Here is a 14,103-nt window from a genome sequence, read left to right as displayed (position 1 = left end):
TCAACAATTTCCTACATTTGCAACAATAACAACAAATACAATATGTAATAGCCTGATACTCCTTTAGTCTTAGCTTGACGCTGGCACGGTTTTATAGAATAGTTTTATAGTGTACAAATATCAAATATATTGTGTTCACTTCCATCACCCCCTGTGGACGTCTGTGTAACTACCAAAACATTGCTTTCATCCTGAGATGACCTACTTTTCCTGCCCCCGCCCCTCACTACTCCCATTCATACAAACAAGAGTTATTTTGGGCGTTATATTTGTTGTCTTTCATTGTGTTACGGATCCGGGAAACACTGTCAAGGTCACCGATTCGTTTGTCATCTCTGTAAAATGTGCTGTATGTATATATGTATACAGTCCTGCAGGGAGACAAAGACACATCCCACATGTGTATGTTGAAATAATAACTTTTATCTGGGCCACTGGGCTACAGTGAGAGGGAGGAGGGAGGAGAGATGGCAGCAGGAAGTGGAGAGGAATCCTTTACATCCACACTTTTGTGTCTGGACTAGAGGGATGAGACGATGCCACATTTTTGTGTCCGATACCGATACCAGTATCCCAAAATCGAGTATCTACCAATTTCCGATATTAGTCTGATACAGTCATTCTAGACCATTTATGAAATAGGATCTGCCCGATAACGCTCCACTGATTTTGACCAGTGGACTGATACCGACAGATACCGACCACTACCGACGGATACCCACAGATACCGACAGATACTGACTGATACTGACCGATACCAATTCCCATCCCTACTCTGGACGTGTGTTACTGTATGTCCCCGGCCTAGCGAAACCGAGGGGTTACATGTGTGTGTGACGTGCACATGCTCTCTCCAAAGGAAGAGAGGATTTTTTGTTTATTTGTATTTTATTTGATTATAGCAATAACAGCCCAGTGGACAGGAATTGGGCTTGTAACTGGACGGTTGCCCGTTCAATTTCCCCCCCAGGTCAAGCAAGAGCTAATAATCCTACTAATTCATAGTGTAAATGTGTCTTTACATACAGGGCAATATACATGCAGGTAAATCCCAGTTTTGAATGTGATTAGAGCTGATATGTAATGAAGAGACTTGTGTCCATATGTGCTCAATTGTCTTTCATCTCGGGGGAATAATAAAGGATGATTGATGTAGTTATGGTTGTCTCTGGTTTATGTGGGTTTTTTTTGTCCCTGATGGATTATAATTTTTCCCCCCTCTCTCGGAGCCCAGACGAGGACTGTGCATATCGAAGATTAAGGCCAATAGATAATCCGATCACAGCACCGTTACTGTTCAAACAAATAAACAATCCCCATTGACATTTGATGGGCCGATATTTGACGGGCACTCTTCCTCCCACCACCTCACAGTAGCCACTGCTTGTATATTAGTGATACAAAATAAACACTATAAGTTCCATTAATCATAGTTTTTTAACCACAGAGGTCAGTAAACTCACAAAAGTGGCACTAAATTTGGATTTCAAAACAACAAAATAATCTCTCTCTCTCTCTCCCTATGTTGTATATATATATATATATATATATATATATATATATACACATATATATGTATATATATATATACATATATATGTATGTACATTTCTTTAATATGATTCAATGGCTTTTCTGTCAATATTTAAAAAGGAAAGAGAATTCATTCTGAATATCAAAATAAAACCAGACTCCCAGGAATTCAAATGAAAGAAAAAGAGATTATATGTATATTAGTAAAATAATTATAATTAAGTGTTTATGTTGAAAATGATTACAGCTAGAATACAATTGAAGATGTTTTTGTGTTATATATTTATATAAGCAAGAACAAGGAATAACTACACTACACTAGTATACACTAACTTGTCACTTATTTATTTGATTAATCTGTTTTATTTCTTTTTGTTGTTTTTCCCCGCTTTTATGTTAGTTTGACATATTTTCAAACATATTAAACTTAAATTTACAATGACTTATAAGCAGGTTTTAATTAGGCCGTATTCTAAATAAAAAAAAACATTAAATATAAAGTAACTAGTAAAGTTACCTCGACCGTGCAACTAAAAAAACACAAAAACCTTATACAGTAAAATGATCTGATAAAAGCACATTTAATATGTATTATATTATATTACATTTTATTAAACTTTCCACCAGGTGGCAGCATGGTCAACTCAAACAGGGCGGGGAAAAGAATCCTTTAAGAATCCACTTCAGACAAACAGAATATTACACTGTACTGTCACTCATATTTAAGACACACAAATGTGGCAATAAAATAAAAAATAAAATTCTGCAGTGTCGTGGGGTTCAACCTGAGTGAGATTGAAGGCAAATCAATAACAGTACATCACAATAAAAGCTTCCAATCAGTCAGTATCAATAATTATTGTGATACAATGACAAATTATAGATAAAAAACATCACTTATTAAACAGAGAAACATTTCAAACATCTGAGGCAAAACAAACATTGAACTCATATTGAAATAAATTCTCATATACATACTGTAGCTTGATATATTGTCATTGAATGTTTGTACCGTTTAAAAGGCAGGTGTGTGAATAAAGTCCCTTGACTGTTATAAAAACAGTACATCGTAAAGTGTCAGGAGTCGCGTTGTGTTTTTGTGTGTTTGGTGTGAAAAATGTCCACCGTCGTCTCGTGACACGGCCTGAAGTCATAGTCGGACCAACCGATAGAAAACCGACTCTGTGGAAACACAGAAACGTGTTGACACACACACACAATCACACACACACACACACACACACACACGCCCAGCTCCTGATGAATGAACTCATTACTATGAAAACTCACCTGAGGCTTCTTGAAGTAATCCAAGCCTCTCCCGATCTTGATGATCCAACCATTGTCAAACCTACAAACACAAAGTGAAAAAGTGAAGATTACTGCCACAAAATAACGAGAAACGAGAGCGACTGTGGCTCAGCGGCACCTTATTTCTCTGTCGTGGATGGTGGTAGAGAACTGCAGGTCCAGTGTCACTCCATGACCGCTCAGACTGTCTTTCAGTGCGGACAAAGCGCCACTCTGTTGGTCGCCGTTTGCCTGCAGGACAAAGAGGAAGACCATGAAATCACAAACTGACCATGTGTGAGTTCACTACAGAGTCTGACCTCCGAGTATCTTACTTCATCCTGAGAAGTGACGAGGTGGACGCTCTTCAACGCGCAGTCGGCCTTTAGCAGCGTCTCACAGAAACGCAAAAAGTTGTACAACTGCAGAAGAGAGAAGGGTTTCAGGTGATTTTGGTTTTATTATTATAACACTTTATTCACTTTACGATCATTTTCAAATTTGGCCAGGACAGTCTGGACAAAATAGGGATTCAACATTTGTATTCTTATAGTACTTATTTTATACGTATTTTTCCTATATGTCACGTGTCTGACTCTGACCCTCCTGCTGCTGTAAGTGAATTTCCGCACTGTGGGATCAGTAAAGTCTTACCTAATCTAATCTAATGTTACTTAGATGTCATCGAAACAAAGTTTGTTCACAATAGGAATGTAAAGGTTGAGCCAATTCAATACAGAAAACCTGATTAATCCCTTAGAGCTCTTTGTCTCAGTTATTATTAGACATGAAACTAATGAAATACTTGATAATCCTTAATAATAAAAGAAACATTTGCCAAAATCCAGCTTGAAACAAAGAGGAATAAATCTTTAAAAAGGTACCTGATGGGTGTGTCGTATATATGGATCCTCCACCCAGACTTCTGACAGTGAACTGCTGATGTACGGCTTGAACAGAACCGCGTAGCTGTAACCAGTGGCGTCCTCTGATATTTTAATCTGCTCATGGTACTTCCCATCTGACAGCACAGCGGGGGGAAATGACAAATCAGAGGAAGAATCTCATCCTCTATCACTAAACTGCTGGTTAGCCGCGTGCCTCAATTTAACTGCTAAATAACCGCAATATTAGTGAAAATGATGCAGTAAAATTTTGAAAGTTTTCACTTGAACTATTCAAATTTCAACTAAGTATTTTATATGTCACACAGGCAGTCTGAGAACAGGGCAGGATTAATGCTATTTGGATATTTTTTGCAGGATTATCTCTCTAATAATAGTTAATATATTTGTGATAGGCTGATCTGGCCCTGTTTTAAGTCATCTCTAAGCTATTTCTCCTGACTTGAGCTCCAACCTTCAGTGGTGGCGACATGTACTTACCTTCTTTCATCTGGTTAACGAGAGCCTTGATTTGCTCTGCTCTGTCCATGTAGGCCTTTATTTTCTTTCTGTAGTAATCTCTCTTTGAATCGTCTTTCACAGCTGCACACACAGAAAACAAAAACAAAAAAAACAAGACATAAATGAGATGATCCATGTCTTGAGAGTTTTTCCAACATTTGCCGGGGAGAGACAGGAGACCTTTCAGCGCGTCCATCAGCAGACTGATTCCCTCCTGGTAGCAGACCAGAGACTCCTGGTAGCGACTGCTCTGGTCCAGCTCCACCGCCCGTTTCAGCACAGCGATGGCAGACGTCTCCATCCCTGACACATTGTTCTCTGCCATTGTCCTGTCAAACGTTGATATTGTTCTTGTTAATTCTGTTTCCTCATGGGTGAATGGGTTGATATGATTCTGGGGAAAGGAGTTTGTATTTACTTAGAGGGAATATGTTTTAAAGGAAAATACGCCTTTAATTTAAGAATAATATCATGAATATCACCTTATTTGGACGTATTGTTTACAGTAATATTAAGTGGAATACCTTGTTGATGCAAAAATTCAGATGGAAATGGACTACTTGGTTGAAGATGGTAAAAGAAAAACAGCAAATCAAACAACCACTCCTTATAAGTCGTGTATACAGAAGAGCATTTCTCAACTACGTCGCAAAAAAACGGAACACTTTCGCCGAAACATAAATAGAAAACATCGCGAGGTTCGTTACGTTTCACTGGATGACAAAGTATACATTTTAGTGAAAAAATAGGAGTAAAAGAGAGTTATTACTCACCTACTGTTAGAAAAGTACCCCCCTTCCTGGTTATTTCACAAGTGCGTCGCAAAAATACGTCCGGCAGAGTCTCGTAGTCAAAACAGACGATCCTATATTTGAAGGGCCTCAGTATTACACTTGTTACGGTAAATGCACTGAAACGACTAGTGTTACCTAGATTTGGCTTTTTTAAAATAAAATGTTAGGATAACATAAAAATACAATTAATAAAACATGTGGCGGTATGAAGAAATACATGCGAATACTTCTATACTGGAGGAGCTGTTGTTGATTACCGTAAATACTAAGTAAATTGCGCAGGTTCAAAGTGGACAGGTTCCACAAAGTTCCACCACTGGAGAGTTTGTTAACGGCGTTTTACTGAGTACAACTGTTTTTTGAAAAACACAACATTAAATGTACATTTAAATACGCACGTTAAATTACACATCCCTCGACAGTTTAAAATCACACACACACACACAAAAACTGTAGGAACACTATATAGCTAATATTTGTCATATCGGTGCAATTTCACAGTAACACATTTTCATTTCCGTTTGGGACAATCATGGTGGATGAAAATAACGTGAACTCTGTATAAAGTCGGTTTTGTTTCAGTTCTTAAATGAAACACGCGTGTGAATTACGTGTATTTGTATTTGTTTCCGAGTTTGTTTGTTTTAGATGCGCTTAGTCCAGTAAGTTTGGTATTTACGCGTGTGTTCGACGGTCGTTGGTCTGTAACCTTGGCATCAGTCATACTGAAGAAAAAGAGAGGACAGAAGCAAATATGTCAGGTGTCTGTCGTGGTTTAAGTTCTTTATCAACCAAGGTAAGATCTTCAAACGGACACAGTTCAGCCAATACACACAAAATGATATAAACTTTAATATGAGATTATTATCTTCGTGTTTACACCTAGGGGTGGAGTACCTCACGATACCATACGATATGCGATACATGGCTCACGATACCAATATTATGATACAACGATTCTGTGATAATCAATATATTGCAAGACAATCATACAGTGATACATCGCAATTGTAAGTCGTACTGAAGAAAACAAAACGTCCGTAAAAAGTTAACAGTGCAGGATTTCTCTATTCATATAATCATATTACAGTATATTTGTGTTCTTCACTCGTGGGAAGCAAAATACCCTTTATCTCTTGCCTTTGTTTTTAAGTTTGTCTCATCTGTGTGTTTTACAGATCCTAAAAGATGCCACACTTTTACCATGCCCCTGGTTTGTGTCTGCACGCACTAAATTCTCCAAATCAAGAATCCCAAAAGAGGTAATGATAAAGTCAACAGTTGCTAAAGTCCTCTTTTAGTGCTGAATGCCATGAGTGAATATTAAATTGTGTGGAAAAATAGCTGGTGTGTGAAGTCCCAGTTTCACAACAATGACTTCCAGTGTTTTTGTGGAGGTGTTTAGTAAGGAGTGATTGGAGGTGGAGGAATGAATCGGACATTTTCATGTGCATGATCACTGTATCCCTCACTCATATTCTGACAGATTAATCTGTCCAGCCATGTAAAGCAACAATGCTTTCCTTGTTCAGCATTCATGAACATTTGAAGAGTTTATATGCTCGGTATTCATTCTCTGCTTTCCTTCGCAGTTTTTTGCGGATAGATCGAAAGAGCATGGGAAATATGGAGGGGATCCAGAGCAGCCTCACAAACTGCACATCGTGACTCGAATCAAAAGTGTGATGCGGAGACCTTACTGGGAGAAAGAGATGGTGAAGCATCTGGGATTAGAAAAGGTAAGACCGTTGTTTTTGTTTGAAGCCCCTGATTATTTTATTTTTTATTTTTCTAACAACAACTTAGTGGACAGAGCCTGTTTCCAGATGAAGGACAGCAGCATACAAATAATATGACATTTCTGTTCGTGGAAACCAACCATAGGCAGAATATTAACAGCAACAACAGCGAAAGTTACGCGCTGGAGCCTCAAGTATCTGTTTGTCACCAGTCAAATTCTATTGAAGGTGTAATATTCTGTATGTCTTTTTAGGCACATGCCCCCGTGATTCACAAAAACACACCTGCTGTCAACAGCCAACTGAAATTTGTCAAGCACCTGGTGAGGTAAGAGTAGTGTGCACCAGTAAAATACCCAATAACTCGCATCTATATCTGGTTATTGAAGGGACGCAGAAAAGGACTGTTCATGTAATTTCCCTCTTTCTATGTGTGTGTGTGTCATTGTTTCTGGTTTATTCAGGATCCAGCCTCTGAAGACTCCCTATGGACTCCCCACTGAACAAGACATGGCCGACACCTACATCAACAGCAAAGGAGAGCTGATCGTCCATCGTCTTCTCCAACCTGCAGATCCCAAGGCTATCGAATCTTAACAGCACTCTCAACAATTTAATCCTCCAATTGTACATATGTAAACATTCAGTAAGTTGTTAAAGATCCTTCAGTAAACTCGTGTTCTGACGAATGAAGCAGGAAAAAGTTTTGCTGAATAAAAAAACCCTGACTTGCATATTTGAACGGATTCTGGATTTTACTCAGAAAATGTTATTTAGGATATTCGGTTTGTTTTAACCACATTGTCAATCATAGAAACATCTTTGAATCACAAAAAAACAAACATCTGATGCTGTAAACTCTGAAATTTATTATAAGATATCTATTTTAATGTTTTTCCCCCATCCACCAGATACAAGCAATGTAGAAAAAAACACAGGAGCAAAGACTTGGTTTATACTCTTTAATAAGTTTGCATTAGTTGAGTCACTCTTGCTACAAGAAAAAAGTTGTGTTTCGTGAAAATGTATTAATGTTGCTTCAGGAAGATCTTGGCACTCGCATTATTTGTATGATATGATGAGACAAACGGTTACATGGAAACACACAGAATAAAAACTTAATAACTTTACAAGAAACAAGGCAATCAGATGTCACACTTCACCCCATTCACGCAACAAGCCTCTGTTGGCTTATATGCTTAACAGGCTCTGTGGTGCAACGGTAGAGCATCTTGACTCCAGGTCAGTGGGTTACGCGTTAAAATCCATCAACTGATTTCTTAAAGAAACTTGCTTTATAGAGGCCACCATTTTGTGATTCATTGTTTCTACAGTAGCCCAAATGGACAAAACAGTCACAGTGTATGTTTTGCATTTTAGAGCAGAGGCTTATTTACACCAATAAGTAAGAAAACCTGTAGTGCACAATCTGCTGTCACTGATTCTTAAAACAATGGACTTTTAATTCTGCTCTTGTAAAACAGCCACCTGCTCCTTTTCTATAAGTGACTTAAAAATAGACCTTTTTAATATTATCATTACAACCTACACATCTCAACAAATGGCCTAAAGGCCTTTTGAATGTGACATAAAGACATGACAAAAATAAGAAAATAAGGCCAAATCAATCATAATTTTCTAAATTAAATAGGTTACCGACGTGGAGAGGGGTAACCGTAGAAAGAAAACTAAAGTGGGCTTTTTTTCTGCTGAACTCTTATTCTTTGAATGAGGTAGCCCTAGAAAGAAAACCAGGTGACCGTCGGTGCTTTTCAGTCATCAGAGTCTGAATCCGACTCGTAGCCTCGTCCTCTGATGGTTTTCTTCTCCAACTTCGTAAATTTCGTGCCCGATTTATGCGACGCTGTGGGGGGCTCCATCAGGTTACCACTGGCACAGGACAAAAAGAGCCGAAGTAGAAATTAGGGAAAGTTTATATTTCCAATGTAAAACAAATGTGTGAGACCTGTTGTGTCTCACCTGTAGTTAATGACATCTGCACAGCCAAGCCTCCATTCCAGCATCTCTGTGGAAAACTCGTCTGTGTTTCCCAGGTCGCCGAATCCAACCACGTAGTCCTTCGTTTTGCCGTCGACCACCAGAGCCAGAGTAGGAATGACCTTGATCCGCAGCCTCTCTGACAGGAACGGGGCCTTCTCTGCGTTCAGTTTGATGAATTTGGTCTCCACGTGCTTCTTTGCCAAGATGGCCAAGTGTTTGTCGATGATCTTACATCTATAAAAAAAAAAGTATCAAATTTGATTCAGTTTCTTCTTAAAACCGTGTATAATACTTATTCTTAAGTGAATTATGTGAGTTCTGTTATTTTTCTGTCTTAGATGGAGGAGCTGAACAAAAGCACACATTTTACCCAGGGATAATAAAGTACTTCTGACACGGCAACTAAGCAATTATTTTCATTACTGATTATTTTTTCCACTTTACTTCTACATGAAACAGACACGAGCTGCATCCATTAAGCGATACTACTAACGACTAATAACAAAACCGGGTTCTGCGATTTCGGCTTCTTAAATTTGTGTATTTTCTCGTTTCTTTGCTCGTCCTAAACTGAATAACTTTGTTAACACTCCAATCAATGCCTCTTTATTTTTATCTGATTTATTAGAAGGAAAAACTATTGTTTTCACACTTAACCTCTAAAAGGCTGAAACTGGGTAAAAATGGAACAGTTGTTTGAGAAATGACTGAAACGATTCATCTATTATTGGTACTGTAAACTAATTTATCAGTGAATTGACTAATATTTTTGTATTGCTTATTATTTTATCTTCAAATTAAGATTTCTCAGTTTTTCATCAGTTTGTTTATATAAAAAAAACAAAAAACAATTGATGTACCTGAAAGTGGAATTTCTATAGAAGTGGCAGACAACATTCTTGGTGTCCTTGACCTCAGGGAAAAAATCCTTCTCACTTGAGATTTCTCTGTACTCCCCGTGGCCTTTAGACAACCAGTCCTGAAAAATAGCAAACATACTGTAGGTGAGTCAATATCTACAACAAGATAGAAACTTTGCTTTTAATTTTAATGTTGCTGTGAACCATCTTCCCTCTGAAAAATCTACTTGTCTTAAGATGTTTACAAGACTGGGCTTCAAAAACTGAGTGGAAAAGGACAAAAACTATACAAAATCCTTGGATGTGGTACATTCCAGTTAAAAGTGCAGGTGTCTCTAATTGTTTGAAAGGTAAAGTCCCACATACCTGCTTCTGTTTCTGGGCTTTTTTCAGTGCCTCTAACCGCTTCTCCTTCAGCCTCTCCAAATCATCTTCATCCATATCATTCAGTTTGGAGATCTGAGCATCCACCTTCTCCTCCACCAGCTTGGCCGACTGCTCCAACACCTTTGTTAAGATGTCCATTTGTTGGTTTTCCATGGTTGTCTCGTAAGTGCAACACCGTATCAGAACCTGCAGGGACACATAACGGGTAAAGTAAGCTGAAAACAATTCATCAGTCACAGAGAGTTATCGGCGTATAATCATTTTCTGGTTTTAAACTTTTATAATCGCTTGGTTGGTGAAGGTGTTTGAATTACTGTCTTCCTTCTCAAACAAATGAGCAGGGACATTTCAGGTTGAGCGGCTTGGAGATAAAATAAGAGAGGTCAAGGTTGAGATGGTTTGGTCACATGCAGAGGAGGAATAGTGATTATATTGGACAAAGTATATTGAAGATGGAACTGCTAGGTAGGAAGAGAAGAGGAAGACGACAGAGAAGGTTCATGGATGTTGTGTGGGAGGACATGACAGTTGGTGTAACAGAAGAGGACACAAGGGAGAAGAATACCTTCTGAATTTTAAATCAACCCCTCTTCTCCTCTCTGTTGCCCTTTACTCTCCTTTGCGTCAGTTTGAAGTTTCTCTATCAGCTTCAAGTTCTCCTTCAATGCAGTTCAATATTCCTCAGCAAAGTTGCTCCTTTACATCTCAACTACAAAGTATAATTTCTCTTAGTAAATGCAGTGTGAGCGATTACTTCATTACACCTTTGCCTTTTATCTGACAAGTGTAAATCTGTAGCATGGTTGCTGTGGCAACCCGAGTACATTCCTCTATATTTGTGCACATATTCTGAAGTCTCATCCAATACTGTTATTGATATCACAAAGCCAAATATCTACAGATATCAGTCCGATACAGTCATTTTAAACTATGAAGCGGTTAACAACGCATTTGTGCCATTTCATAGGCATCATTTGTAACTGTGTCACACATATTCTTCTCCCATAATGATGAAATAAACAACATGACTCAGCTAAAATGCTGTTGCTGATTTATATTTACATTTTTACAGTCTGTGCATAGTGAAGCATGCAATATACGGGATTTTTGTTGTTGTATTGCATTTTAAATGTTATCTTTGTTATCTTCTTGTATCTAATCTAGCGATTTTGATTTTCAGTATGGACAAACACCGATACTGAGCATTATATCATCCCTATTCTGACAAGTCTACATAAGCGAACCGAATTTAGGTAGATTAGGGTGTATCGTCACAACACACTGACACCAGAGTCTAACGATGCCTCTGGTGTGAATTAAGGATCGATATAACAGTAACGCAAACGTAAACGATACGCTGAGAGTATCTAGACTGCTTCAGTCAGCTGGAGACAAAGCCATAGTAACCACACGACACGCCTCGTTTCTGCTGGCTATTAGCTTAATTACGCTATGAAGTTAGGGTGTCACTCTCTTCTTAACCAATGTATTTATCATACTACTTCAAATTGCGACTCATAAATACACAACACTTGTCCGACAGGTGGTTATAAAGACTGACTTGTGCAAGCAATCGGGGAGAAACATTGCCACACTTCCCGATACGACCATAACCTGCCAAGCTAAGTAGCTAACATTAGCCTTGCCAGTCTCGGGGACATTAGCGTTCACAGTGGCATAGAAGCAAAATGCTCCACATGTATGTGTGACAGTAACTAATAACCAGTGGAAAAAACATAAGAACGGGTAAATCGCAACCAAACTGTCGATAAATGATTACCTGCTCCGTTGCTCCGTGCGCGAAATACTAACCGTCACCCCGGAAATGACGACACCGCAGGCCCAGTGATGTCACACACGCACACACACACACACACACACAAACCCACACTTTAACCATTTCAACGAGTAATAATGTTTTGTTCTGTGTCATTTTTTCTTCTTATGAATTGCCATTCATATATTATTCATTTTCTCTTTATTTTTGTACTGTCTGTAATTTAACATGTGACCCAATCAGCATCGAGTGGGCGTGTTTCTCCAGAGGGCGTGTCTTGGTGCGTGTTTCCCTGGGCGCGTTTAAAACATGGTTTAAATAAGGGCCCGTCCACATGGAAAGGTTTTTTTTTTTTTTTAAATCTTATTTGCTTGTTTAGTTTACAGACTCTCTAGACAGGTTTACAGCTTTCATAGGCGGAATACCTGGAATTCTTCAACAGTTAGTCAGAACCTCTTGGTTGAAACGTCTCCAAACTGAACTCAGTCAAGTTCAGCCGCCTTCGGCTAACTAATAAAGATTCAGCTGGGTGTGGCTGCAGTTGTACTTAACATTGGGTTTTTCAATACTTCCTTAAATTCACCTGAGAACCCAACACAGTCCTCCATCTCTGTTCCGTCTGCAGAAATGTCCAACCCCAAAGTCTTCTTCGACATCACAGTTGGCAATGAACCCCTTGGCCGGGTCGTCATGGAGCTCCGTGCCGATGTGGTGCCCAAGACTGCGGAGAACTTCCGCGCCCTCTGCACTGGTGAGAAGGGCTTTGGCTACAAGGGCTGCACTTTTCACCGGATCCTTCCAGGCTTTATGTGCCAGGGCGGGGACATCACCAACCACAATGGAAGTGGCGGAAAGTCAATCTACGGCCAAAGGTTTGACGATGAGAACTTTGTCCTGAAGCACTCTAGCCTTGTCCTGTCCATGGCCAACACCGGACCAAATACCAACGGATCCCAGTTCTTCATCTGCTTCACGCCGACATCGTGGCTTGACGGGAAACACGTGGTGTTCGGCTCCGTAGTAGAGGGAATGGAAGTAATGAAGAAGATGGATGGTTTAAGTTCACCCTCTGGCCAAACTAAATCTAAAATCACCATCGCAGACTGTGGTCAGCTCTGAGATCCTGCACTGTTCCTGCAACATTTTCAACTGCTGCTGAATTTGTGACTCCCTGCCTCAAAATTCTCAAGTTTGCTTTTTTTAAAACCAATAAGCAGTGTGTTTAGTGGGGGACAAAAAAATTACCAGTACTACCGTTATCCATGACGGTGACTCCAGTGATGTTAGTTGGAAGATATTCACTGACTTCTTGACACATTTATGTCATGGAGGGAACAGCACAATAAAAGGACACCAAATAAAATGTGTTCTTGACGTGTCAGTCGTTGTTGGAAATGTTAAAGATAATCTAAATCTACAGGTTGGCAAAATTTAAACGAAAGTCCAGTTTTTTGTTGTTTTATGGACTAAATATTAAATTTTATCCCCCAATAAATAAATGAATAAATCGATGTTGTCAACATCACAAACATCTTCTGGTATCTTTTATTTTCTGAAAATTGTCATAATTTAGTGCTTAATGATTTAGTTGTGACAGACAGCTACGCCTCACGGTGCAACCTTCTCTACTGCCTTTTCGTGTTTAATAATTACTTTATCGACATGAGACTTCCATGTCAAATTTCAAAGTTCACCCTCTAATAAATGAATAAATAAAAATAGAACATATTTTTCTTCTTATATGTAGTGCAATGTGTCTCTCCTGTTGTCCTCACTCCCTGATCACTGTGGCAACTGGTTAGATTTTAATTCTGACAAGTCGGAAAATATATGTAATTACGTTTCTTGATATTCCAAGAAACGTAATTCTCATTCACTGATATTTCTCACCATGTGTATTTGGTAACTTATGTGATTTATATTACTTAATCTTTTGTGAGCTGGTTATTACCTCTAAGAAATGTTTACTTTGCAAGACACTGATTTCTCTCCTTTGACAAACTGACAAACTATATTTTTTAATATTTCAAGAATAGCAGCACAGACTGACAATCACATGATCACAAAACACAGCATTCAATCTCTCACCACTGTCTGGGTGTTGGTTTCTTAATTAGTTTGTTTTGGCATGTCTAAGAGTATGTGTACAGTATGTATTGGCTGTTAGACAGTTTCAAGCAGCCAAAGACTTGATGTTTTGTGGCCTCTTCTTGTTTGTTGCACATCCTGCTAATCGGGTTGATGCTGTCTTTCAAGATTTTGTTTTGGTTATTTGATCAGCAATGATAAACCGTTCGGATTGAGCCAGCTTTTTAG

The 14,103-nt window shown here is 38.8% G+C and overlaps 4 protein-coding genes across 7 annotated transcripts; 2 read left to right on the top strand and 2 right to left on the bottom strand.

Moving 5' to 3' along the window:
* Window positions 1-2,095: 2,095 nt before the first annotated feature.
* mitd1 (MIT, microtubule interacting and transport, domain containing 1) lies at window positions 2,096-5,141 on the bottom strand. Of its 3 annotated transcripts, none has more exons than XM_058622314.1 (8): window positions 5,003-5,141; window positions 4,410-4,558; window positions 4,209-4,310; window positions 3,708-3,844; window positions 3,159-3,245; window positions 2,963-3,075; window positions 2,824-2,884; window positions 2,096-2,715 (listed from the first exon to the last, which is right to left on the bottom strand). In XM_058622314.1, exons 2-8 carry the CDS (start codon window positions 4,552-4,554, stop codon window positions 2,611-2,613), a joined length of 750 nt encoding a protein of 249 aa, XP_058478297.1. In that variant the 5' UTR covers window positions 4,555-4,558; window positions 5,003-5,141; the 3' UTR covers window positions 2,096-2,610. The 3 variants fall into 3 exon arrangements, with proteins under 3 accessions (XP_058478297.1, XP_058478298.1, XP_058478299.1); XM_058622315.1 differs by having other exon boundaries at window positions 4,410-4,623; window positions 5,003-5,134; XM_058622316.1 differs by lacking the exon at window positions 5,003-5,141 and adding an exon at window positions 4,754-4,966 and having other exon boundaries at window positions 4,410-4,623.
* Window positions 5,142-5,519: 378 nt separating this feature from the next.
* On the top strand, window positions 5,520-7,496 carry mrpl30 (mitochondrial ribosomal protein L30). Its single transcript, XM_058622320.1, has 5 exons — window positions 5,520-5,819; window positions 6,202-6,285; window positions 6,616-6,762; window positions 7,017-7,090; window positions 7,227-7,496. Exons 1-5 carry the CDS (start codon window positions 5,778-5,780, stop codon window positions 7,357-7,359), a joined length of 480 nt encoding a protein of 159 aa, XP_058478303.1. The 5' UTR covers window positions 5,520-5,777; the 3' UTR covers window positions 7,360-7,496.
* A 214-nt stretch (window positions 7,497-7,710) lies between these two features.
* txndc9 (thioredoxin domain containing 9) lies at window positions 7,711-11,891 on the bottom strand. Of its 2 annotated transcripts, none has more exons than XM_058622318.1 (5): window positions 11,791-11,891; window positions 9,990-10,196; window positions 9,624-9,742; window positions 8,743-8,997; window positions 7,711-8,652 (listed from the first exon to the last, which is right to left on the bottom strand). In XM_058622318.1, exons 2-5 carry the CDS (start codon window positions 10,161-10,163, stop codon window positions 8,535-8,537), a joined length of 666 nt encoding a protein of 221 aa, XP_058478301.1. In that variant the 5' UTR covers window positions 10,164-10,196; window positions 11,791-11,891; the 3' UTR covers window positions 7,711-8,534. The 2 variants fall into 2 exon arrangements, with proteins under 2 accessions (XP_058478301.1, XP_058478300.1); XM_058622317.1 differs by lacking the exon at window positions 11,791-11,891 and adding an exon at window positions 10,576-10,719.
* A 193-nt stretch (window positions 11,892-12,084) lies between these two features.
* On the top strand, window positions 12,085-13,344 carry LOC131451671 (peptidyl-prolyl cis-trans isomerase-like). The gene has a single exon (XM_058622319.1). It carries the CDS (start codon window positions 12,415-12,417, stop codon window positions 12,904-12,906), a length of 492 nt encoding a protein of 163 aa, XP_058478302.1. The 5' UTR covers window positions 12,085-12,414; the 3' UTR covers window positions 12,907-13,344.
* Window positions 13,345-14,103: the final 759 nt, after the last annotated feature.

This window comes from Solea solea, chromosome 2 (assembly GCF_958295425.1).
Source record: "Solea solea chromosome 2, fSolSol10.1, whole genome shotgun sequence".
Taxonomy (NCBI): domain Eukaryota; kingdom Metazoa; phylum Chordata; class Actinopteri; order Pleuronectiformes; family Soleidae; genus Solea; species Solea solea.
Note: the sequence above shows the minus strand (reverse complement) of the source record. Positions and strands in the feature narration are given on the sequence as shown.

Coding starts and splice junctions, on each gene's coding strand:
- mitd1 (XM_058622314.1), bottom strand. CDS start 4,554: ATGGCAGAGAACAATGTGTCAGGGATGGAGACGTCTGCCATCGCTGTG. Junction 4,311..4,409: donor GCTGATGGACGCGCTGAAAG/GTCTCCTGTCTC, acceptor CTGTGTGTGCAG/CTGTGAAAGACGATTCAAAG. Junction 2,885..2,962: donor ATCCACGACAGAGAAATAAG/GTGCCGCTGAGC, acceptor TTGTGTTTGTAG/GTTTGACAATGGTTGGATCA.
- mrpl30 (XM_058622320.1), top strand. CDS start 5,778: ATGTCAGGTGTCTGTCGTGGTTTAAGTTCTTTATCAACCAAG. Junction 5,820..6,201: donor TAAGTTCTTTATCAACCAAG/GTAAGATCTTCA, acceptor TGTGTTTTACAG/ATCCTAAAAGATGCCACACT. Junction 6,286..6,615: donor AATCAAGAATCCCAAAAGAG/GTAATGATAAAG, acceptor TTTCCTTCGCAG/TTTTTTGCGGATAGATCGAA.
- txndc9 (XM_058622318.1), bottom strand. CDS start 10,163: ATGGAAAACCAACAAATGGACATCTTAACAAAGGTGTTGGAGCAGTCG. Junction 9,743..9,989: donor AAGCCCAGAAACAGAAGCAG/GTATGTGGGACT, acceptor GCTATTTTTCAG/GACTGGTTGTCTAAAGGCCA. Junction 8,998..9,623: donor TATAGAAATTCCACTTTCAG/GTACATCAATTG, acceptor TTTTTTTTATAG/ATGTAAGATCATCGACAAAC.
- LOC131451671 (XM_058622319.1), top strand. CDS start 12,415: ATGTCCAACCCCAAAGTCTTCTTCGACATCACAGTTGGCAATGAACCC.